This window comes from Panthera tigris, chromosome X (assembly GCF_018350195.1).
Source record: "Panthera tigris isolate Pti1 chromosome X, P.tigris_Pti1_mat1.1, whole genome shotgun sequence".
In the NCBI taxonomy this organism is placed as follows: Eukaryota; Metazoa; Chordata; class Mammalia; order Carnivora; family Felidae; genus Panthera; species Panthera tigris.
This window is the reverse complement of record NC_056677.1, coordinates 49,518,984-49,544,795: the sequence shown is the minus strand read 5'-3', so window position 1 is coordinate 49,544,795 and position 25,812 is coordinate 49,518,984. Positions and strand designations below refer to the sequence as shown.

General features: G+C 38.7%; 1 protein-coding gene across 1 annotated transcript; it reads right to left on the bottom strand.

Moving 5' to 3' along the window:
* Positions 1–7,530: 7,530 nt before the first annotated feature.
* On the bottom strand, positions 7,531–10,495 carry LOC102964957 (zinc finger X-linked protein ZXDB-like). Its single transcript, XM_042974170.1, has one exon. It carries the CDS (start codon positions 10,493–10,495, stop codon positions 7,982–7,984), a length of 2,514 nt encoding a protein of 837 aa, XP_042830104.1. The 3' UTR covers positions 7,531–7,981.
* Positions 10,496–25,812: the final 15,317 nt, after the last annotated feature.

Genomic DNA, 25,812 nt, shown 5'->3' with positions numbered 1-25,812 from the left:
TGCTTTATATAGGCCATAGCAACTTCTTTTTATGTCTCCTGAGGCAAGGGAAGCAAACGTAAATATAAACTACTGGGACTTTGTCAAGATAACAACCTTCTGTAAAGGGAAGGCAACAATCGCCTAAACTAAAATGCAACCTATGGCATGGGAGAAGATATTTGCAAATGACATATCTGATAAAAAGTTAGTATTCAATATATAATTTTCAAAAAAACTCCATAAAACTGAACTCCCTAAAAACTAATAATACACTTCAAAGAATATTTGAAGTAGAAATAGTTAAAAGCACCAACTACCAAAATTATCTGTCATATGAAATAATCAGTGGAACCTAGTTTGAGCACATTTGGACATTTCAGAGGCAGGACCTAAATTTGGAAAACTTTTCACTTTTACTATCTTCATGAAACTTCTGAAAACCAGATGGTATTAGACAGATGACCAATGTTGCAATAACATCTATTTGAAATTTTCATATGACTAACTTATATTGTAAAATACTGGGCATATTCTAAAATTGCCATTGTGCTTTTATCCAGATACTGTCAATCAAAGACACTTGGAAAAGCCAAAACACTTGGCTATAGAACAAAATTAACCTCTTTCTCTGTTGTTGTTTCAATTTTATTTTCTCATTCCCATTTTGGGATGAATCTTCAATGATTTTTGTAAATCCAGGTACCATTTTATCTTTGAAGTATTTTTGCCCCAAAAGAGATCTAAGATCTTGAAGGGCATTCAGAATCACTATGCAAAAAAAAAAATCCTATGCAATGAGTTTTTACAATACTCAGTAGATCTAAGCAGTGAAAAGGACTATCCAATGCCTATTATCAAATTTGAATTTAATAAAAGTCAACCAAATTTTTAGGGTCTCATCTAAAGACTCAGCGTTGTAGATAGTCTTCTAAATGGACTATAATATGCTCTAAAATATGCTAGATTAATCAGCAAAATTGTTAAGTACAAAATCTGATTTAGTAACAAAATGAATTTCTTTTTTTTCCCTGATGAATTTCCTGCATTCCTTCCCATAAACTCTGTTATCCAGGAAAATAGTAGAGCTAGCCTAGATTTCTGCATTTTCAACAGAGCCAAATTTCTCGTTATAATTATAATCACTTATTTTAACAATGTTCCCAAGTCCTATTGCTTTCTAAGTACATAAACAACAGTAACATACCCAAGCAGGAAAGTCCTTAAATAACAAATAGAGAAAAACAAGTTTTACCTAATCAAGAACACTTTGAGAAGTGAGACAATAAAATATATGACTTATCTCTTTTATCTCTTAGTATATCAGGGCATCTGATACAACTCTTATTGATACTTTTGATAATTAACAATAAAGTAATAATTGGCTCTAAGAAGCACAGAAACATAAGGTAGCATTATGAAGAAAAATGTTGAATTTCTTAGAAACACCAAGTGCTAAGTTTGGCATTAACTAGAATGCCAACATTCATTGAGAGGAAAAAAAATACTCATTCCATCCAGCAGCACATATTCTAAAATTGGAACTAGCCTAGAATAAACTGCTGCTCTATTCACTGAGTCATTGCCTGTGGAATTTCCATTTCAGCTCACTATTTAGGTTGATTTCCTCATAAACAGACATGTGACCAGCTACTTTCTTCCACATCCAGCATAATGGAATCTCAGACTTACTGCAGCATAAATGGGAAAGGGAAATAGGTCCTGATAAATATTAATAAATTTTTTATTTTATCCCAAAGAAACAATTAATTTCTAATTAAAGCCTGTGGATTTTTTGTTTCAGAATATTGTTTTCTTTTGTGTCTAATATGAAGAAATTTTATTTAGCTTAATACTATTTACATGCTAGTTTTCTCATTTGAAAATATACGTCTTATATAGTTTCAAAATATCACTTTCAGATATATATGTATGTATGAATGTATGTGTGTATGTGTGTATGAGTGTGTGTTTATGTGTGTGTGAACACTTCCCACATCCAGGATTCTAATCTAGAATAACTAAAAATAAAGCAAAATTAAAAATTTATTTCCCAAAGGATTTTTATTTAAACTACCATTCAAAATTCTGTGTAAATTTTAATTTAGGATAGTTTACTCTAATTGCTGCATCCCAGATTAAATTTTAGATTCTTAGAATTTCTTGAAATAGCTTTTGATAATCGGTGCTTTGAGTTTTTGGTCATCACTATAACCCATACTCTGGGAATGACAACTGCTATTCTATTTAAATCCGTATTATTCCAAAATGTAACCATTTAGAGATGGATTATTTTTTAATTTTTTTGTCTATAACATAATGTGTGTGAGCACAAGGACAGAATTTGTCAAATATGTGCTCAAAAATACTTGTTTGAATGAATTAAGTATACTTTTGTGTTATAATTCATAGTGTTTCACACAAAATAAGCACTCAAATAATTGTCAGATGCTTAATAAGCTGGTAACAAATAGAGATATTACTAAGAGATTCACACCTTATTAGTGTTCTTAAGAACCATCGACTACTCTCTGTAGTAAGGATTATTTCAACTAATTTTTTTTTCTTTTTAAAATTTTTTAATGTTTATTTAGAGAGACAGCATAAGCAGAGGAGAGGTAGGAAGAGAGGGAGACACAGAACCCATAGCAAGCTCCAGGCTCTGTGCTGTCAGCACAGAGCCGTATCCGAGGCTTGAACCCATGAACCAGGAGATCATGACCTGAGCCTAAATTTGCCAGTTAACCAACTAACCCAGGCGCCCCTCAACTAATTTTTTTTTTTAAAGAGAGAGTGTACACATGCATGCGAGCAGGGGAGGAGCAGAGAGAGGGGAAAAGAGAATCCCAAGTAGGCTCCATGCCATCAGCGCAGAGTCCGACGCAGGCTTGTTCCCAAGAGCTGTGAGATCACAACCTGAGCCAAAATCAATAGTCAGACATTTAACCAACTGAGCCACACAGGTGCCCCACAATTATTTTTTAAATGTCTTATTTATTCTCTCCTTTTCTTATTTACCTTTATTAATATTTGTGTTGAAAACAATAAACATGGATCAAAGAAATACAACAAAATGTGATCAATGTGTCTGGTGGTAGGAGACTTGTGGAGGCTTACTTTTAATCATAGAAATAAAATATTTTAAAAAGTGATGTTATGTAAAAAGAAAAAAAAGAGTCATTGTCTGTTTAGTTTAAAATACTGGATTATTTTTCGTGGGCCAAGTGACAGAAATGTGTCTTCCAGGTCCATAAATATCAATAGAAAACTAGAATGAAATGAAGTGTTCTGTTGAAAATGTATAATAGAAAATTCACCACCAAAAAATGTAATCACGGAGTAGTTATTTGTGCTACTTATTTACTCTCACTTTTTCCTTGGACCCCATTCCTTCTGAGTTATCACCATTAGTGGTAAGGGTAACAATAAAAAGGACAACCTATGTTAGGGTATATGGATAACAGAGAATATGATTCTTCTGACTGAGTTCTCACACCATATCAGTCAATGTTAGTTTTAGATAATCCTAGCCCTGTCTCTTGCAATCTGAGAACAATACAGGTAAAACTTAATCTAACAAGGTTTCTATTGAGGAGTTATCAAAATCGATGACTAAACAGCATCTCCTAAATTATGGAGAAATTATTTATTATATTACTAAATACCACATAAAATATGTGTTAAATATCCAAAGTAGTGAAGACAGTATGCTCATTTTGATGCAGAATTGAAGAGGCTCATTTTGATGCAAAGTTGAAGAGGCCTGTAAATACTCAATGGCAAACAAAAATATAAACATTAAATGTGAATCTGAGAATATTTGAAGGAGCCAAGGAAAATGAAATGACCCCCACTGCCTAATACTGTGCATAATCCACAATATGTACAGTTTACAGTATAGTAAGTAACTATGATCTCTCACTTCTTCATGAATTAAACATGCCCTAATCATCTTTTCATATGTACTCCTGAAAGATTTCAACCCTTCTCGTTCATGACTAATAAAATGTAATTTTTACAGCCTCCAAGAAATCCTTAGAGTCATTTCTGCTCTTGCTTTCTTTTTCTGATTGATGTCTCATATATTCAGTGAGTCACCAAGTTATATCTGTTACCTCAACTTGGAAATATCTCCAATATCTCTCACTTCCTGCCATGATTCCACTTCCAAGTCCTTATCACAGCACCCTGAAATTATTTTACAATAAACTCTTACATGATCTTATATCCCCCCATCAAATCCACATTGTATATTTCTACTATATTAAACTTTCTATATGTTTATCATTTGACTTCCCTTCTTAAATATCTTCACTGGCTCTAAACCATGTCCAGAATAAAGTCCTATCTGCTATGACTGATTTCACAGCTCTTAGAGTTAGGCTCCATACTGGTAGTCTAACCCTACTACCCAGAACTTACCAAACATAAGCCCTGCATGTCAACTAGATGGTCTTTCCCAGTGTTGTGTAGCCTATTTCATTTCACATTCTTTCCTGGGTTTTTCCCCCTGGCTAGAATTCATCTACTCTCTTCTCAACATAACTAAATCTAACCATCCATTAAAGCATAGCTACTGCCCCTTCTTTTCCTCCAAGCCATTAATTTGGTGTCTGAAAGGATGTTTCCTGGTATTGTTTAGTTGTGACATGTTTATTATGTGAGTTCTTACGCCCTCTCCAAAATTAAGATGTGGCTTACATTTTACTCCTCTTATCAATATTCCTAGTACTCTACCTTGTATGTTGTATGTAGTCAGTAAGTAAACTTGAAATATACAATGAGATCCCCAGTTTAAAAACTGTTACCAAAGGCCCTGTCAATAGAGATTTGACAAATATAAAAATTCATTTGTAGCATGTGCTTTGCTTTTTAGATGTAGTTGTGTTTTGACACAGAGCTTAATCTGTTCTATAAGTCCCCCACACATTTTATTTTTTTAAAAAATTGCTAAGAAAATCCTTTGTTCAAAAGCTATATATACACACAAATTTCAGCTCAGCCTTATATTTTAATTATCACTTATTTTGAGTGAGCATCAAGTGGATCTGTTTGGTATCAATAATTACTAAGGGATTATGAGTCTTCCCAAAAAGGGAGTTAATCAATATTTTATCTGGAATCAAGGAATAGTCATAAATAATACCATTATACCAAATTCTTCTCTTATTTTTCCTGGATGTGAATATGAAGACTTAATCCAAAAAGAAAAGTGATCCTCATATTCTGTGGAGTTTCACTTCTAGTAAAGACTTTCAATTATGTAATACCATAATGAAATAATGGTAAAAATGTCAAGATTAACATATTTTAACTCATGATGAACACGTTCAACAGAGTCCCCTAGATGTAAACTTTTCTGAAAAGCATTTTGTTACTATTTTTTTCAATTGGAGAGTCCCCTAAATGTAAACCTTTCTGAAAAGCATTTTATTACTGTTTTTTCAATTGGCAAAATTTTCATAAACCAAGTACTGAAGAGTCAAGTAAAGAAAATGAGAGAACATTGAATTATGTCCCATTATTTTTTTTAAATGGCATCTTTATGCCAACACTAACAGAAATAGCCATTGTGTTGGTAGTTGTACTTCTAACTGTAATGTCATGCCGTTTTCACCATGATGCTGGGAAAATGATATTGAAAAGAGTAATCTTTTGAACAAACAGATTGAAGGGAACTGTGTGACCCTACAAACAATTATAAGATTATTTATCTTCAAGAAACATAAAATTTGTCCTTAAAAATTCCACAGAATAGTTTTTAATAAAGGGACAGAGTATTGAGGGATTAAAGAAACAAAGTGAAATAATTTTAAAACATTCTTTTGTTTACATATCTTAACAGATGCTTACACCTTGCATGTTTACATCAGGCCTCTACATTCCTATCTGTAGGAAAAGAAGAAAAATCTGTTTAAGAGGACTTAACTAATGACAATGCATTGCCAAAATGGGCTTAAAACCCTTCCAAAGTGCTGAGGGAGAACTGTTAAATGGTTATAAACAATCATACTCTGACCACTTCTTTGAATTACAAATTTATGTATATACTTCTTGCTTTTTCACTGAATGGGCACAACCAATTTCAAAAACAGAAAGATAATACAGTTGCATTTCAAAGTGGCAAATTATAAAGTGCACTGCCAAAGTGCTATACTTGTCATCCACAAACATCTACATGCAAGCAGTACTGGGTTAGAATGTTTCAGGGCAACTAATAGTGTTTGCTAGCAGAACAACATGGTGAAAAAACACAGAAAAGTAAAAGAACATGTCTCACAAAAACCTTACGTAAAAATATCCTCTTATCATTTGATTTATATAGAAACACACTATAATTTCTTAGTAGACATTCAGACCTGCAGTAAATATTGTGACTGAAAAACGGGCCATGAGGGGAATGGCTGAGATATGGTGACCATGAAAATGACCCATCAAATTAAAATTTTAAAAGAGGAGATCATGACAAGGAACTATATGCACTTGTTAGAGAAGAGGTTGGAGAGAGAGTAGAGCTGGCAGAAAGGAACAGACATCAATTAAGGTAGAACAGAAAAAGTAGTTATAAACAAATGAAACTCAGAAGAATAACATGGGAGTTGATATATATATATACATATATATATACATATATATATATATACACATATATATATATATGTATATAAATTCACTTTTAATGTGAGTTAGGTAAATTTTAATACGAATTATAGTTAAAACTTTGTCCCAACTATCTCACAATATTGTGAGGCTCAAATATAAGTTGTGAAAGTGCTGCATAAACTTTAAAATGCTATACTCATGTAAGACTGATTATATTTACTCAAAATGCAAATGAACCTCTCATTCCAACTCAGGAAGAAGGCAAGCAAACTGCTCTCTGGGACACAGAGGGAGAAAATGTCATTCTGATCTGTTCCCAGATTTTCTTGGAATTCACAGGCTCTATATATTTACTCCATGGGCTGGCTTTGAATGCAGAGCAAAGATACTGTAATTCAGACAAACGGACCTGGAGGCAACATTACATAAGAATTGTATAGAGAAAAATCCTTCTGAATCTGTGGAAGAAAGATATTCCATTTCCTGCTTCTTATTGTTCATAAACCTTTACTGCCTGCACACATGTCATTGGATTATGCTAATTTCTCTTTTAGGAAGGAACTAGAGGGGCAGGAAAAGTGATAAAGATTCACCAAAGCATGCCAAAACAGAACATTTCCCCCCAAAAACTAACTCCTGGGATAGAAAAATAAGTCTAAAATGCATATCAGGTAGGTATACATTACAATGACCATTTTACAGCAGGGAACTGAGGTTTAGTGATGCTAAATGACTTACTTAAGGCCACTTACTCAACACCACAAAGTCAAATTTTCTGGGTCTGAGTCTCATCAAAGCTCTGCCACAACATAACCTTCCATAAAAAAAAAAAAAAGAGAGAGAGAGAGAAAGAAAGAAAGAAAGAAAGAAAGAAAGAAAGAAAGAAAAAGAAAGAGAGAGAAAAAGAAACTAGAAGGGTGAGGAGGTAAAAAGAACCAACCCATATTTTTAGGTTTCTTTTTTTAAGCTCTATCACTAGATTTTAGAAATATTCTGACATTCTGTAAAATTTCCATTGAAATTTTAAAGTTGAATGCCAGTTCACATTCTTTGATCATTAACTCTCAATGCATTTTCATTACATTAGAAGCACATGCAATAGAAAGAGCACAAAATCATGAAAATACACAGTTGAAAAATCTTAGAAATAATCTATTCAAACCACCTCATTTTATAAATAAGCAAGTTAAGGCTCAGATTGGTTAAGTGACTTGCTCAGGGTCACACAACTTGTCAGTTCCAGAGTCAAGATCAGAATTTAAATTTCCCAACTTATAGCCTCGGGATTTGTTCCTTTCCAAACCTGTTAGAAAGGGCTGCATTTAAACATTTAGTCCAGAATATCCTTAAAATTGAGTGTAATTAACAAAAGTAAGCCATGTGGCAAGGAATTGATAGTTCATACCAAAAATGAGCTGCCAGTCACTGTAATAAGATCTGTTTCTTTCTGAGAACCATGGTTTCCTGCTGGATTGGAAAATCCAAACTGGGTTTCTTCCTCCTGTCCAAAGAAGTCAGAGTCAGGATGTACATTCCATTCTGCTTTGGTTGGCATCAGTAGTTCTGAGACACTGTTTTCACAAAGGGTGCTGGAAGGAGTCAGAGCATCTGTGTCCACTGTTAGCTTGCTGCTGGGCGTCAAAGCTTGGGGTTCTTGACTCGAGTTTTTCATAGCCAAAGGGCCCAGAGATGCCAATGGCCCCACACTTAGACTTGAGGCATCATCCATATCTAAGGGACTCTGCTGAAAACCAGAGGCTGTTGTTCCAAAAAAGAGAGAGGTATCCAGACTTTGGGGAAGGTCACTGGTGGCCATCAAGGTCCGAGGGTCCACAGCCTGCCCTAAGGAATTATTATTATTAGCAGGGAGGTTCCCCGCCAGAGTTGAACTCACAGAAGCCACATCAATAGTCAAGATTCCAGAGTTCACCAGTGCTGTGTCCAACACTGCAGCAGAACTACTGCCAGGCACATCAGAGAAGAGAGACACTAGCTCTGCATCATTGAGATCACTCTGTCCCTGGCTGGTAAGTTCACTGCTGGGTGTAAGAGAATTTGCAGCTTCCAGCTGAGCTAAGAGATCCTGGCTGAGGTTGTGCCTTTTGGCCATGTGGGTCTTCATGCTGTGCTTGGATGTGAAAAGTTTATTACAAGTAGAGACTGGGCAACGGCTTTTCCAAGTGTCCACATCCTGCAAGTGTTTCTTGGAGTGAATGTAGAGACTACTGCGAGCAGAGAACCTGGCACAGCAGCCTTCCACAGGGCACACAAAAGGCTTTGTGCCCAGGTGGGTTATGCTGTGGCCTTTCAGGTGCTCGGCCCTCGTGAAAGATTTCCCACAGCCTTCCACAGGACACATGAACCTCCGGTCATCATCGTGCTTCCTTTTGTGCCTTAAGAGTTTGGACATGCTGGTGAAGTTCCAGCCACAGCCGTCAAAGTCACAAAGGAAAGGTCTCTCACCTGTGTGGCTCCGCAGGTGAATTTTCAGGCGACAAGCCTTGTCGTACTGTTTGCTGCATCCAGGAAAAGAGCAGGAGAAGAGTTCCTGTTCCCTGAAGTGGGCACGGTTATGGGAAAACAGGGCACTCACTGTGATAAACGTCTTCTTGCAGCCGGAAAACGCGCACTGATAGGGCCTCTCGGGCTCGAAATGGCTGCGCTGGTGGGCGCTGAGTTTGGCCTGTGTAGGGAAGCTCTCCTCGCACACCTCGCACTTGAATGAGTTCTCCTGCTCATGGCCCTTCATGTGTGCCTTAAGGTTATACACCGTGGTGAAGCTCTTGCCACAGCCCTCCGCAGGGCAGCCAAAGGGCCGAAGTTTGTCGTGAGACTGCAGGTGCCTCTTGAGCTTGTAGGAGGTGGTGAAAGTCCAGCCGCAGCCGCCCAGGGGGCACTTGAAGGGCCGCTGGCCCTGGCTGCTGCTGTGAGTCAGCAGGTGCACCTTCAGCTGGTGCTTCTTGGCAAAGGTTTGTCCGCACTGGGCCTCGGGACACAGGTACAGCACCACCCCCGGGCCCGGGCCCAGCGGCCTGCGGGGGCTCTGGGCTGCGAGCTGGCTCTCTGCCTCCTCCTCAGGCGCCGGGGCAGACACCGGTTCAGCCGGTTCGGCCAGCAGGAGGTCGGGCGGCAGCTCGGGGCAGTCGCTGGGCTGCGCTGCGTGTGGGATCCCCGCTTGAGGAGTCATCAGACCCCCGGGCTGAGGGGCAGGCGCGACCCCAGGCTCCCAGGCTGGCGGCGGGGGCGTGGCAAGGGTGAGGACACCATTCTCAAAGCGCAAAAGCAGGTTTTGGTTGTGGATGGTGATAGTGCTCGCGAAGGCCATGGCTGGTCCCAGGCCTGCGGCGGGGACCGGGGTTGGGGCTTGGGCTGGGGGTGGGGCGGGGACCGCAGACTGGCAGTGGGGGCCTAGCGCCGGTAGCCCAAGTGGGTTCCCGCCACTCTCACCCTTCTGGAGCTGTGGGCCAGACTGGGCCTCCTCCCTTCCTACAGGCCCTGAGGCCTGGCGGGCTTCCGAGGTCTCCACATCACCACCCACTGGGTCCAGCAGCACCAGGAAAAGGTCATCGCCGTCGCCGCTGCCGCCACCGCCGCCAGCGTAATCTGGCCTGGGCGCCAACGGGCTGGGGCCTGAGCCCCGTGAGGCCGCGCGGGCCTCCTCGCACCCCCTCTCGGGCCCGCCATCTTGGAGGCCCCGGAGCAGCAGGAGTCGGCGCGCGGGGACCTGGCCAGCCCACGGGTCAGGGCCTCCGTGGACCCGGCTGCCGCCCGCGGGGATGCCAGCACCCTCGCTCTGTCGCGTCCCGGTAGCTGGGAGCAGCCTTGGGCTTTCCATCTCAGCGTCCGAGAGGCTCCGCGGGAACCAGAGCAGAGGAGGAGGAGCGACCCCGCCCCCTGCCGCGGGCCTGAACATGTTCCTGAAAGGAAAAAAAAATGTGCAGTGCGCAGAAACTGGCCCTATCAGATATTAAAACGTGTTTAACGACACAGTGATTTAAATATTCTGGTACTGGGTCTCTGGAACAGAACAGAAAGTCCAGAGGCAGAGCCTGGTGTGCATAAATAAGTTCTACATTCAATATTTGTAGGCAATCAGGGTCTTCCCAGATAATGAGGAAATGACAGTTCATTCGGTAAATGGTGCTGGAATACCTAGGAATCTACTTACTGCCATTTAAATTCGTACATCACTGTATATACCAAAATAAACACTCCCAGCCCCTCCCAGTGCTAAGCATGGTACTAAGTACTTTTCATGTGTTAAAATTTGTTTATTGGGTGGCTGGCTGGTTGTGATGAAGTTTTCTGGTGATGGTGGGGTGCTCCGGGCTGATGGCCAATAAAGAATTCTTGAAGATGTCTTTGGTGCAAAAAGGTGACTTTATTAAAGTACGGGGATAGGACTAATGGGCAGGAAGAGCTGCACTGGGGTGGTGACAGGTAACTGATAATCCATCTTCAGGCTGGGAGAAGATTAGAGTTAGAGTAAGTCTCTAAGGACTCCTGGAAGCAAGGTTTCCAGGACCTTGAGGAAAAAGCTATTTATTAGTGTTTAGTAAAACCTCAGTCAAGAGACACTTCAGATGTAAATCATGGGGCCATAAGCTTGTAGTATGATTGCCAGCCTATATCTTGGGGCAGTTGATAGAAAGGAAGTTTCCAAAGGAATTTTTTTATATTAAAGTAGACTTACAGATTCCTCGGCCGGGAGGTGGTCAGGATAATGTTAAGTCAAGATTCTATTTTTCCCTTATCAAAGTGTCATCATCAAGGTAACTGCGCTCCTAGAGGGATGTCACTCTGAGGGTTTCAAGGACTGGTCAATGGGCTATAGGCAGTAAAGGAATTTAATTTTTCATTTGCCTTAGTTTCCCACATCACCATGGCAATCACTTAAACCACTTTCCTTTGTTCTTGGGTAGCCAGGAGTATCCAAGGAATATCACACATATTCCACCTGGCTGGGGGCTATTAGCCTGTACTTTGCCTTCAGCTTGCCCCATGCTCCCTCATCAGTTGGATTTATTAATTTAGTGAGAGAAAATTCCTGGACTCCTATTATGAAAAATGCTGCAGTGAATATTCTTGGACATGTCTCATGGGACACATATGTAAAATTTCTTGGATATACCTCAAAAAATAGAATCACTGGGATATAGGGTGTGAATATTCTCAGCTTTTCTAGGTGATGCCAAATTATTTTATGTAGTAGTTGTGCCAATGTACAATCTCACCAGTAGCATAGACAGTTCCTGCTGCTACACTTGTTCACCTACATCTTGGATTTCCGAATTTTTCTATTCTATTTTCAGTCTTGTACTTACTGATTTAATGAGTTCTTTATGTATTTTTAATACCAGTCCATTGGTGGTTATGTGTGTCGCCAAAAAATTCCCTTGCTCTGTTGCTTTTATTTTCACTTGTACATGTTTTGCTTTGTGAGAAGATCTTAGTTATAATACAGTCAAAATTTATTATTCTTTTCCTTATGGTTTGTGATTTTTCTGTTTTAAGAAATCTATCCCTGCACTGGGGATGTGAAAATATTTTTCTATACTGTCTTCTAAAATATTTATGGTTTTGCCTTTCACAGTATGTCTTAGTCTACCTGCAAGTGATGTTTGTGTATGGTGTTGAGTAGGGTTCTGCTTTTTATTTTTGTTTTTGTTTTAATTTGAATATCCATTTGTCTAAGTAAGCACTTACTGAAAAGTCAGCTCCTTTCCAACTGAATTGCAGTGACTCATGTGTCAAGTATCTACCTATGTATGGGCTGGTTTCTATGCCCTCTAGTAAGTACTGTGGCCCTATTAATCTGTCTATTTGAAATACCACATATCAGTATTAATTACTATAAATCTAAAGCCAATCTTGATATTTGGATAAGGCCAGCCAATTCTTCCTTGTTCTTCAAAAGTGTCTTGGTTATATTTGGCTGTTTTTATTCTGAGTAAGTGATCAATTCATCTGAAAAAATGTATACCAAACTCTTTGGGGTTCAAATTAAGATTATGTTGAATATTTATTTATTTATTTTAAATGTTTATTTATTTTTGAGAAAAAGAGAGAGCACAAGCAAGGGAGGAGCAGAGAGAGAGAGAGAGAGAGAGAGAGAGAGAGAGAGAATCTGAAGCAGGCTCCAGGCTCCAAGCTGTCAGCTCAGACTTGGGGCTCAAACTCACAAAACATGAAATTATGACCTGAGCTGGAGTCAGACTATCAACCAACTGAGCTACCCAGGCACCACTTCTTTATTTTTTTCAATGTTTATTTATTTATTTTTAGAGAGAGAGAGAGAGAGAGAGAGAGAGAAAGCAGGGGAGGGGCAGAGAGAGAGAGGGAGAGAGAATCCCAAGCAGGCTTCATGCTCAGCATGGAGCCTGATGAGGGGCTCAATCCCATGACCTGGAGAATCACTACCTGAGCTAAAATCAAGGGTCAGATGCTTAACCAACTGAGCCACCCAGGTGCCCCAGATTGTGTTGAACTTTCAGATTTGACTTATTTTTAACATTGAATGCTTGATTCGTGGATATGGTCTATCTTTCCTTTTAATTAAAAAAAAAAACTTCTTTAAAACTATTTGTATTATTTTTCCAGAAAAAGACATTTTACCCTAAGTACTTCATATTTTGCAAATACTGTCTTTGAAATTTTCATTTTCTAAATTTGTTGCTGGTAAATAGAATGCAAATGGCTTTTGAATGTTGATTTTTTATACTATAAATGTCTAAAATCTTTTATTGATTCTAACAACTTTTCTGTAAATACTTGTAGGATTTAAGGTACAGAATCATAACATCTGCAAATAATGCTGGTCATACTTCTTCCTTTCCAAGCATGTTGTTCCTTGTTTATCCCATACTGCTCTCTCTCAGTGATAGTGGATATCTTTACTTGATGCAGCTCTCAAAGAGAAAGGTCTTAGTAATTCTAAGAATGATATTTTATGTAGATGTGTTCTGTAGCAATCTGAATCCAAGCAGGGATAGAAAGTGCACAAAGGATAAGGGAAGTTTAACAAAAACATAAAGTTTATTTAACATAAAGAATTATTAAACTATGAAAAATGCATCATATATAGAATATATTATTTCCTATGACATTCTGGGGATGAGAGAGAATGCCCAAAGAAAGACAAATTTAGAGGGGGGGGGCCCTCTCCAAAGCTGGAATTCACACCTCATTGGAGAAGGTGTGGGCGAACCTACTAAATGGCAGAGAAGTTTGCTGTTTTGTGGGATGCCAGAGCTGGTCTACAAAGTCAGAGCTGGTATACAGTTGCAGGGTAAACAGGAAGCTACTTTGTGGAGCACATCAGTGTGGATGAGCCACAGCTAGTGGCCAGTATGTGGGTATTGTAGGAATGGAGTGCTGGTAGGGTTGGAGGCCTGGAGCTAAAAGTGTCCTGCGTATAGGATCCGAAGGGCCTTGATGTTGGGAGGATGCAGCACTGGGGGAACTAGAGAAGAGTAGTTGTTAGGGATGAAGGGGTCGGGCATGAGAGAGAAAGCAGAGGGAATCAGTGGGCAGGTGGTTTGGATCACAAGATGTACCTATGAAGAAGGCCACAGAAAGCTGATCACCATGCCACATTGGGATTGCACATTTGGTGAAGACAGTTGTTCTTGGCTCATGCCTGGAGCAGAGCAGTAAGGATATCTTCATATCCACACTCTTGAGAACCAGAGATCACAGGAGAGACACTTCCTCTTTCAATGTCCCTCCAGTGTCTTCTACTGAGAAAGTATAACATTGTGCCTACTACTTTGAAGGAGAGATACTTAAAAAATTCATCTATTATCATAGAGCATGTGTTGAAAGGTGAATTTAGAGTAGGAGGCAATACATTAATAATTGGCTTCATGTCTTTTATCAGTTTAGGCGATTCACTTCTATTCTTAGTGTGCATGAATAGTAGGCACCCTACCTGCCAGGGATTTTGTTAGCTCACCCAAGGAATAGTATCATTCTGTTATTTCTCTGGTAAATGAATGATTAAAGCAGCAGGAGTGTCCATTTCAGGAGCTTTAGTAGATAGCTTAGGATTCTTGATGGACCCAGGGATCCCTGGCCTGAATTGAATTTTGATGCAAAACCCAGGCCCTGGCACAAAGGGTTGTCATGGGGTTAGGGCAGAGAGCTTGTGAGCCCTGAATTCTAGTCCTACCCAGGGTTTGTCTGCTCCACCTGCAAGGAGAACCTTGGCATATGGTGAGATTGCCTCTTCCACCATAAGTGGTCTCCTCAAGGATAGAGTACTTTATACCTTAAATGCTGCTTGCATTCCTGGTAGCTGCACCTAAACTAAACAGGGAGAGAAGATGCGTGGATTTCATTTAAAATCATGCCCAACAGAGCCCTGACCATGAAGGAGCAGTGCAGAAGATTCCTGTGATAGTCTTACAAAGTGTACATATTTACCATGGTTGACAATTTGAGTGCTTTAATTGAACTTATCTCAATTGGTTTTAGATTCCAAAATGGACAATTATTGATAGGAGAAAATGGCATATATTTTTGCCATTCTTAAGGGGCAAGCAATCCATCCTTTAGAGATTAAACTTGTAACTTACATTGAGAAGTAGAGATACTTAAAAAAATTTTTAATGTTTATTTAGTTTTGAGAGAGAGAGAGAGAAAGAGAGAGAGAGAGAGAGAGAGAGAGAACAAGCAGGGGAGGGGGCAGAGAGAGGGAGGCACAAAATCCCAGTCAGGCTCCAGGCTCTGAGCTGTCAGCACAGAGCCCAATGCAGGGCTCGAACTCACAGACCATGAGATCATGACCTGAGCTGAAGTCAGAAGCCTAACCGACTGAGCCACCCAGGTGCCCCGAGAAGTGGAGATATTTTAATTAACAATTTTTCTCTTTCAATGTGTCCTTATTCAATAGATAAGATGCCATTAAATCAGGAGGAAAAAAAACACTTAGAAAGTTGCTCATCCTTGTATTTTTGTACTCTGTTCCTAGTACTATGTATAAAGCATATTCACCTCTTGTGCTCAGAAACCACACAAAACAAATTAACCCACAGACTTCTATTACACATAAGACTGGACTGGCTTCTTATCCCAGGCACCCTGAGACCTGGTACACAAGGACCTATGTATGCACAGGGAAATTGATCTTTAAATGCTGGTTGGGGGGCGCCTGGGTGGCTCAATCGGTTGAGCGTCCGACTTCGGCTCAGGTCATGATCTCACGGTCTGTGAGTTCGAGCCCCGCGTCGGGCTCTGTGCTGACAGCTCAGAGCCTGGAGCCTGCTTTGGATTCTGTGTCTCCCTCTCTCTCTGACCCTCCCCCATTCATGCTCTGTCTCTCTCTGTCTCAAAAATAAATAAACATTAAAGAAAATTGTAAATGCTGGTTGGACCTGCTGCTCCGTCCAGCTCTCTCTCTCTCTCACTCTCTCTCTTTAAAGTTTATTTACTCATTTTCAGAGAGGGAGAGAGAGAGAGAGAGAGAGAGAGAGAGAGCACGTGAATAAGTGGGGGAGGGGCAGAGAGAGAGAATCCTGAGCAGGCTCCACACTGTCAGCACAGAGCCTGATGCAGGGCTCAACTCAGCAACTATGAAATTATGACCTGAGCCGAGATCAAGAGTCTGATGCTTAGCCGACTGAGCCACCAAGTGCCCCCCAGTCCAGCTCTCTTAATTGCCACTCTGGCAATGGTGAGATACAAATGTTAAATCTGAAACTTGTTTACTAACAGAAGGAACAGCTCTCTAGGCCTGCCACTTGGGTAGCTGTAACCACTTGGCATCAAAGCAGGCACTCTGCCTTGCTAGAAATCATGGAGAACCAGTTGTTGTGGAAACAAACAGCTCCAGTATATAGCTTCTGAAGGTGGGCTCTGTAGCTACGGTGTCTCTCTCTGCAGGAAGAAGCAGAATTTGGGGGTTCCCCATGAGTCATGAGCTGGGAGGGACCTATCAAGGGTTGCATCTTCCCAGTGACAACCAGAGTGAACCCTGCCCTCTCACTCCTGAACCCCAGAAAAAGTGCAAAAGTGGACAAAGGAGGAAGTGTAAACAGCACAAACGTGCAGTCTTACTTGCTGTGTCCCTTATCTCAATCTGCCATACTCTGGCAGAAAATACAGAGTGAGAGCCAAGGTTTAGGAGTTCTGAAAATTCAAGTAGTTCTCCCTGGTCCAAATGAGGGAAGAGGGAATGGCGCTGGGGTAAAATCTGTGTTTATGTGTGCGGACCATTTGCACTTGGGCAATTGACTGCACCACAGAAACCTGCCCCATGCCCTGCCTTGTGAACCTCTTTTCAATCGGAATATAATACAATTTCTGAGGATGCCTTGGCTCCATCACATTAAGCTCCAATTTTCCCTCAAAAATTTTATGGGTGTGAGGTTTTTCTTTCCCTGTTTCTATTTTCTACAAATATGCCAAAACGCACTCAGCGATATCATAGCCACTCTCAGACTTCACCCAGGCCCTGTTTCCCTGGGAAACAGCTTCCACAAGTTTGGCACCTTCTGACTATCTCAGAGGAATTTAATCTCAAGAGAGGAACTGGTCAGGTCAATCCTCTCCCTAGAGAGAGTGCTCTGAACAGCATCTCTCTGGGACCAGAAAATGAACCAGAGACTATGGACTGAGCCCTCCTCTGGAAGAGTGCACTGTATGCCAACAGAGCATGTGGCTAGGAAGACTGTCCCACTTAATAGCTCAGCATGGAACTTTGCAGGACCTGTCCCTCTGCCCTCCAGTTCTATTTGAGTTTTCATGTCCTGAAGACAGCTTAACTTTTCAGAAAGATATATGCTACATTTCATTTGCCTTTTATCTGTGTGATCTGGTGAAAATAGAAATCACCATCTATCCACATTTATTTTCAACTTTTGTCCATTTCACCATTGTCCTCACCTACTTCCTGTGCCCTGTAGGAGTGTGGTCCCCATGGCACTCATCTGGGTCTGGGCTTTGGCTCTGAACTCTCTGTAATTTTAACTGTGGACTCAGCACAGAACGCAGGGCCTGCAATGAAAAGAGGTTCACAAGGCAAGTGGCTGCTTTAGTCAGGAGAGAAAGACTTTTTCCTGCAGCCTGCCCAGAAGGAAAGTTACTAGTTTTCACATCATTTGTCCCACATATGCAAATGTAAGTTTCCTGTTTCCAAGCCCAGTGGACTCATATGGTCATTTTTTTCCCTCAGCATCTCCCAAAGTCTCCAGGCCCCCACTGAGGAAAGCTTTTTAGTTCCCAGCCACCTGTTGTATTTTGCCTAAGCCTGTGTTGCATATGACTTATCTTTCCAAGAAAAAGCACTTCCCCAAAGGTCTGCGACCTTGGAGTGTGATCTTGAAGGATAAAGAAGTATTGGGTAAAAGATGACTGTGGACAGGTATTGGTTGGAATTTTTTGGTGATAGAACAGTCTAACCCAGTTAGCATATTTGAGTACTTGACTCATCAAGTGGTATTTGCAATAACTGCTCATTGATTTTTCATTTTCCCAACAGCAGGTAACTAGTCCAAAGCCTTCCTTAAATATTAGACTTGTGACACAAAATTGGGCTCACAAGTGGTTTACATCAGAATCAGACAGGCATCTGGTCTATCAAACTGAAAAGCAGGACCTTGCTTGAGATGCATATTACTAATAGCAATGAAAAAAGTACATTTATAGCATATGAAGAAGTAGTTGGAAAATAGGACCCAGAACACACACACACACAAAACAACGGCATATTAAAATAAACAAATAGAAAAACAGTGTTGAAGTTTTTGATTCATTATTTAGTTTAAAGAAAAGCTAACTGACTGAAAATTGTCAAAGACTTTGCAGGCCTTATTGTTTGAGCATTCTTTGGCTGTAGACATGTGTTTCTAGTACTTAACTTAAAAAATCCATATGTGTATACTTATGAAGCTCATACCACATCAGAATAGTGACCACATCCATTACCTCCAAAAGTTTCTTTGTTCCTTTGTGTATTGCTTTCCCACTCATTCTCACCCCTGCTGCTGGAGAACTACCAGCCTGCTCTCTTTCACTATAGATTAGTTTGCATTTTGTTGAATTTTGTATAAATGGAATCATAAACAATGTTCTTTTAACTCACATAATTACTTTGAAATTTATCCCTGCTGTTATTTGATGTTATAATATATTTACTTTCTTATTGTACTGTATTTCATCATATGATTATTTAAGTTTTTCCAGTTTTTGCCTATTACAAATAAATCTGCTATTAACATTCATGTACAAGTCTTTGTGTGGACATATGCTTTCTTTTCTCTTCTTACTCTGATCTCTAAGATCATCAGTATGGTAACTGTATGTTTAACATTTTAAGAAAGTGCCAAACTGTTTCCAAATATCCTTAACCACATATATTCATAGAGCCTTGGTATGGTCAGTCATTTTAATTTTAACTATTGTAATAGATGTGTTGTGGTATATAATTTTAGTTTTAACTAGTATTTCCCTAATTATAAGGCTGGGCATCTTTTCATGTGCTTTCCACTTATCTTATTTGGTGAAAAGTCTGTTCAAATAGTTTCCTATCATAACTATTTTGTTTGCTAGCTGTTAATGATTTTTAAGAGCTCTTTATATATTTGAATTCTAAAACCTTTGATGGTTATATGTTTCACAGATATTTTCTCACATTCTGTGTCTTACTTTCCATTTCCCTAAAAGTATTCTTATTAAAACAAATTATTTTAATTTGGATGAAGTCCAGTTTATTGATTTTGTCTATTATACTTCATATTTGTGCAACCTATTTAAGATAGTTTTGTCAAATCCAAGTTCACTTAGATTTTGTCCTATTTTTATTTCTAAAAAAGTTACAATTTTAGCTCTTATATTTAAGTCTAATGTCAGTTTCTACTTAATTTTCGTATATGTTGTAAGGTAAAGATTAATTATAATTTCTTTTAACTTATGGCTAATTGTTCCAGCACCAGTCTCTGATAACACTATCTTTTCGCCACTGAATTAATTTTGCACCATTGTTGACAAGCAAATACTATATCCATATAGGTCTATTTCTGGATTCTCTCTTCTGCTAAATTGATCTATGTGCCTTTGTGCCAATGCCACACTTTTTTGGATACTATAGCTTTATAATAAATCTTGGATGCTGGCAGTGGTAAGTCCTACAGCACTGTTATTCTTGCTCAAAATACTTTTGGATATTCTAAGTCCTACGAATTTTGACATAAATATTAGAAATACCTTGTCATTGTTGAGAGACAATTCTTTATAGGTTTCATATTTCTACCTGAATTCTGATCAGAGGCATTAACAGCTTTTGTTTCAAATGATTCTCCAATGCTATGTGTATAACAAACAGCCTTGGAAGAAAATAGAGATAGTATTTCCTTCTGGGACAGAGGGCATATTTGTCTGCTGTTCAGGAACACAAAGATAGTATTTGTCTCTTAAGAAGTTTGCTAAAATCCCCTTAAAATATTAGAGTTTCCTACACTGTAATAATGTAAACTCACTGTGTGCTTATCATATACCTGCAGTGCTTCTCATAACCAACATTTGATAAACCATAATAGTTGATGGAATTTGCTCAGCTGGGACCCTGGAGTGTGGGGCATGACTGAAGTTTACACTGCAAATTGATTACACTTTGTTACTTAGAGTTCTATTAAAATTACAAATTGCATAGACTTGATCTCAGCCTGACAGTCAGATTAATCAGAGTGGCTGACTGACATATTACTATATAAGTGAGTTAAAGATGGCCTGCATATTGGCCCTGAAGTTGTTTACTTTTTCACAGCAGGATAGATTATCATCAAGCTCAAATTTTTGCACATGCATTTGCTTTAAATATAGATGAAATAAGTATTTCTTATTTATTATTTCAAGCTCTTAAGTAAATATATTTCCACATTTACATATTTGTATATGTAAATATACAATATATACATAATTATATATTATACATATGTAAATATATTTACATATTTAGTATTTAGATCTTGCTTGCTTTGTATCCCCACAAAACTGCATCCAACATATGCTAGCCATAGTTAAGACAAACCCAGGGTCTATAAAACACCATTGTTTGCCTTCAGAGCTCTCTGACCCAGAGACTCCTCTAGCCACTGAGCTATATCACCTAAACAAGAAAGCCCCTTTCCTGTTTCCCTCTCCCCCAAGAGTTGCCTAGCCCCTTCTTCTTCTGCGTAGTGCCCTCCTGTAGCTGACTTTGAAAGGTCTCCTGTTGTGAGACACTTCCACTTTCAGGCAACCTGTCAAAACCTCTCCCAAAAAAAGCATGGTGCGTGCTAATGCTAACTTACAGTCTTGTCTTTTTTCTTGATTAGACTAGAATCTAGAATTCATCATAAATGATGAAGAGGATGGGAGTTTGGTCATGAAGGAGAAATTGGCATGCAGTCCACCCAGTCAGTAGGACAGTTAATTGGCAAATCAATCCTGGACAGCCTTAAGTGTTAGGACACAAAATTTGGAATGTTTGTCTCTGTGTCGATTTGACATGCCTTTGATCTTGGTTATACTACATAATATACTTTTTATGGTCTGCCCTTGTGCCTCTGTAACTGGCCAAGCTCTAGACATTTGAGTGAACCCACACCATTAGTATGGACTCTTGAGGTCAGAGGCATTACGCTGCCTAGGTAAGGAGGTCTAACCACCCACCTGGATGCCCCAATAGGCTGGTACTGAATTTTGTAAGACTTCTACACCTGAATAGAAAAAGAGGGTAAGTGCATACCTCTGGCATAAGAATGGGCTCAGTCATCTAAAATGCTACTTAAAGTGACAAGAAGCAAGGATGTTTATAGCTTTGCCACTCCCAAGATTCTGAAGGAGGTGCCTATCCTGATGAACAGGTGCTCCAAATCATGAGACTTGTGCTAGCCTTGCTTGCAGGAACTTCTGGAAAGGATGTCAGGGCCAAATTACTGGGGGAGACAAGATGGAGAAGGGGATAGGTGCTCTCTAGAAGAAAAGCCAACACAGTGTCACTGCAATAAGGCTGAGGATAATTTACCCTTACCTTTGCCAGTAACCACACAGGAATTTATAAAGACAGAAAAGACAAAAAGGGAGAAACAAGAGGGAGGGGCTGAATCCTCTTTTGAAGGGGGAGATAAGTTCTCTCTTTGCCCTGGGACATAATCTCTGCTTAAGGACACAGGCCAGAAAGCAAATGAAAAAGGAACTGCCTGGACAAATAGAATGTATCTGGAGGGGAGCAAGCTCCATCCAATGGGGATCTCAATTTGGATTATCTTTGGTAAACTAGTGGTGAAATTGCAATACTTACTAGGGTTAGATTACAACCCCAGGCAGACTTTCCCTTCTGAGGCTGCCTTACTTTCTGTCACCGGTGATCACTCCCAGTAACAGGGATCCAATCTCATATAAGGATCTTGCAGTTGTAGAAAGTCATCACCCTTTTACCACATTAACTGTGGTTTGGGTTCCAAAAAATAGCATTGACTGACTCTATAAGATCGCAGGTGCCAACATCTTCCTAATCCCATGAAGCATTCATGCTGTAAAGGAACCCTACCCTACCCACGCAAGTGGTGACCAACTTGAGAGAAGAATTGATGAAAGAGATAATTACACACTTAACTGTTAAAACTAGCCCAGGGTTTTAAAAACTCAAATATAAGTTTATTATTTTCTGTCAACTTTGAGATATTGTTGACATATAATATATGTAAGTTTAAGGTATACAATGTAATATTTTGATGAATGTATATATTGTGAAATGATTACCACAATAAGGTTAGTGAACATCTTCATCCCCTAATGTAGTTTCCATTTTTTGTGGTAATAATGTTTAAGATCTACTGTCTTAACAACTTTTAAGGATATAATACAATATTGTTAATTATAACGACCCCAAAACTAATTAATCTTATAGCTGTAAGTTTGTACTCTTTGCCCAACATCTCCCCATTTTCTCCAAACCCTAAGCACTGGAAACCACCATTCTGGTCTCTATTTCTGTGAGTTCAGCTTTTCTTTTTTAGATTTAATATATGATTGGGAATATAAATATGTGTATTTCTCTGATTTATTTCACTTAGCATAACATTTGCAAGTCTATTGTCACAAAAAGCAGAATTTCCTTTTTAATTTTTTAATTTTTTATTTATTTTTGAGAGAGAGAGAGAGACATTGTGCAATCAGGGGAGGAACAGAGAGACAGGGAGACACAGAATCCAAAGCAGGGTTCAGGCTCCAAGCTGTCAGCACAGAGCCCAACGTGGGGCTCAAACCAATGAACCACAAGTTCATGACCCGAGCTGAAGTCGGATGCTCAACAAACTGAGCCACCCAGGTGCCCCAAGATTTACTTTTTTTAATGGTTGAATAATATTCAATAATATTCAATATATAATGAATGGATAAAGAAAATGCGATATATATAGCATTCATCTGTTGATGGACACAGTTTGTTTCCATGTTTTGCCTACTGTGAATAGTGCAATGAACATGAGAGTATAGATATCTCTTCAAAGGAGTGCTTTGACTTTCTCCAAATATATACCCAGAAAAGAAATTGCTGGATCATATTGTATTTCTATTTTTAATTTTTTGAGGAGGCTCCATATTGTTTTTCATAGTGGTTGTGCCAAATTTATATTCCCACCAACAATGCACAAGGATTCCCTTTACTTCACAGCCTTGCCACCTTTTGTTTTCTTGTCTTTTTGATGATAGCCATTCTAATGGGTGTGAGGTAATAGCTAATTATGGTTTTGATTTTCATTTTCTGATGATTAATGATGTAGAGCATCATTTCATTTAACTGTTGGCTATTGCATATCTTCCTTGGAAAAATTGTCCGTTCAGATCCTCTGCCCATTTTTTCATCATATTTTTTTTTGTTTTTCTTTTGATATTGAGATGTTAATCCATTATAAGATAGATGGTTTACAAATATTTCCTATCATTCCATATGTTGCAATTTAGTTTAATTTAATTTAATTATTCTTTTTGCAGTGTATAAGATTTTCAGATTGAGGTAGCCCTACTTTTTAATTTGTACTTTTGTTGCTTGTGCTTTAGCTGTCATATTCCCAAAATTGTTGCCAACACCAAAGTCAAGGAGATTGTCCCTATGTTTTATTATAGTACTTTTACAATTTCAAGTCTTACATTTAAGTCCTCAATCCATTTTTAATTTTTGTGAGTGGTGAAACATAGAAGTCCAATTTTGTTCTTTTGCATGTGAATATTTGGTTTTCCCAATGCTATTCATGGAAGAGACAAGCCTTTCTTCATTGAGTATTCTCGACTCCCTTGTCAAATAGTAGTTTACCATATATGTGTGGGCTTATTTCTGGAACCTCCGTTCTGTTCCATTTGCCTATGTGTTGGTTTTTATGCCAGTACTATACTATATTGGTTACTATAGCTTTGTAATAATTTGAGATCAGGACTTGTGCTTTCCCCTAATTTTGTTCTTCCTTCTCAGGATTACATTGGCTACTTGGGATCTTTTGTATTTCCATATAAATTTTGTGATTCTTCTTCCTATTTCTGTAAAAATAACCATTGGGATTTTCATAGGGATTGCATTGACTACTCCATAGATGGCTTACAATATGTCTTGGTTTTGGTATGGATATTTTAACAATATTAATTCTTCCAATCCATGAACATGGGATATCTTTGCCTTTTTTATGTGTTCTTCAATTCTTTTCATCAATCTCATGCAAATTTTAGTGTACAGATCATTCACATCCTTGATTAAATTTATTCCTAAGTATTATAATGCTATTGTAAATGAGATTATTTTCCTTTTTTTCTCTTTCAGAATGTTTGCTGTTGGGGTATAGAATTGCAACAAATTTTTGTATGTTGGTTTTGTACCCTACAATTTTACTGATTTTTGTTTATTACTTTTAATAGTATTGTGGTGGAATCTTTAGGGTTTTCTATATATAAGATTATGTCATCTACAAAAAGAGACAGGTTTTTACTTCTTTTTTCCTATTTTTTTCTTGCCTAATTGCTGTGTTTGGTATGTTGAATAAGAGTGGCACTCCGCCTCTTCATGAGGTCATTACTTTCAGGAACAGGAGACATAACTGGCTTTTCTAACCCAGAGAATAAGGAAAAGACTTAGACAAAATGCCAGGATGGAGGAATTTATCCCAAATGAAAGAATAAGATAAGGTCACAGACAGAAGTCTAATTGAAACAGATATAAGTAACATATCTGATGGAGAATTTAAATCAACAGTCAAAAAGATACTCACTGGGATAGAGACAGAATGGAAGACGTCAGTGGGTCCCTTACCACAGAGATAAAAAAGTTAAAAAAAGCATCAATAATCAGACATGAAAAGACAATAAACAAGATTAGAAACAAGCTTCATGAATGAATATCAGGCTGGAAGAAGTAGACTAATAAATTAGTGACCTAGAAGACAAAGTAATGGAAAGAAAGTAAGCTTAACAAAAGAGAGAAAGAATTATGCAACATGAGAATAGACTTAGGGAAATCAGTGACTCCTTAAGCATAATATCATTTGTATCATAGGAGTCCTAGAATGTGAAGAAAGAGAAAAGGGGACAGAAAATGTATTTGAGGAAATTGTAGCTGACAATTTCCCTAGTCAAGTGAAGGAAACAGATATCCAGATCCAGGAAGCACAGAGAACTTCAACCAAAATCAACAAAAACAGGCCAAAACCAAGACATATTGTAATTAAATTTGAAAAATACAGGGATAAAGAAAAAAATCTTAAAACCAACAAGACAAAAGAAGTCCTTAACGTACAAGAAAAAACCATAAGGCTAGCTGGAGATTTCTCAACAGAAATTGGCAAGCCAAAAGGGAATGGAAATATATACACAACGTGCTGAATGGGAAAAATCTGTATCCAAAAATACTTGGTTGCCAGCAAGGCTATCATTCAGAATAGAAGGAGAGAAAAAGGTTTTCCTAGATATACAAAAACTAAGGGAGTTTGTGACCACTAATCGAACCATGCAAGAAATATTAAAGGGGATGCTTTGGGTGTGAAAGAAAGACCAAAAGCAATAAAGATAAGAAAGGAACAGAGAAAAAGCTACAGAAACACCAAGAAAACAAGTAATCAAATGTCACCAAATACATCTCTATCAATAATTACTTTGAATGTAAATGGACTAAATACTCCAATCAAAAGACATGGAGTGTCGAATGGATTTAAAAAAAAAAAAAAGCCCATCTATATGCTGCTTACTAGAGACTCATTTTAGACCAAA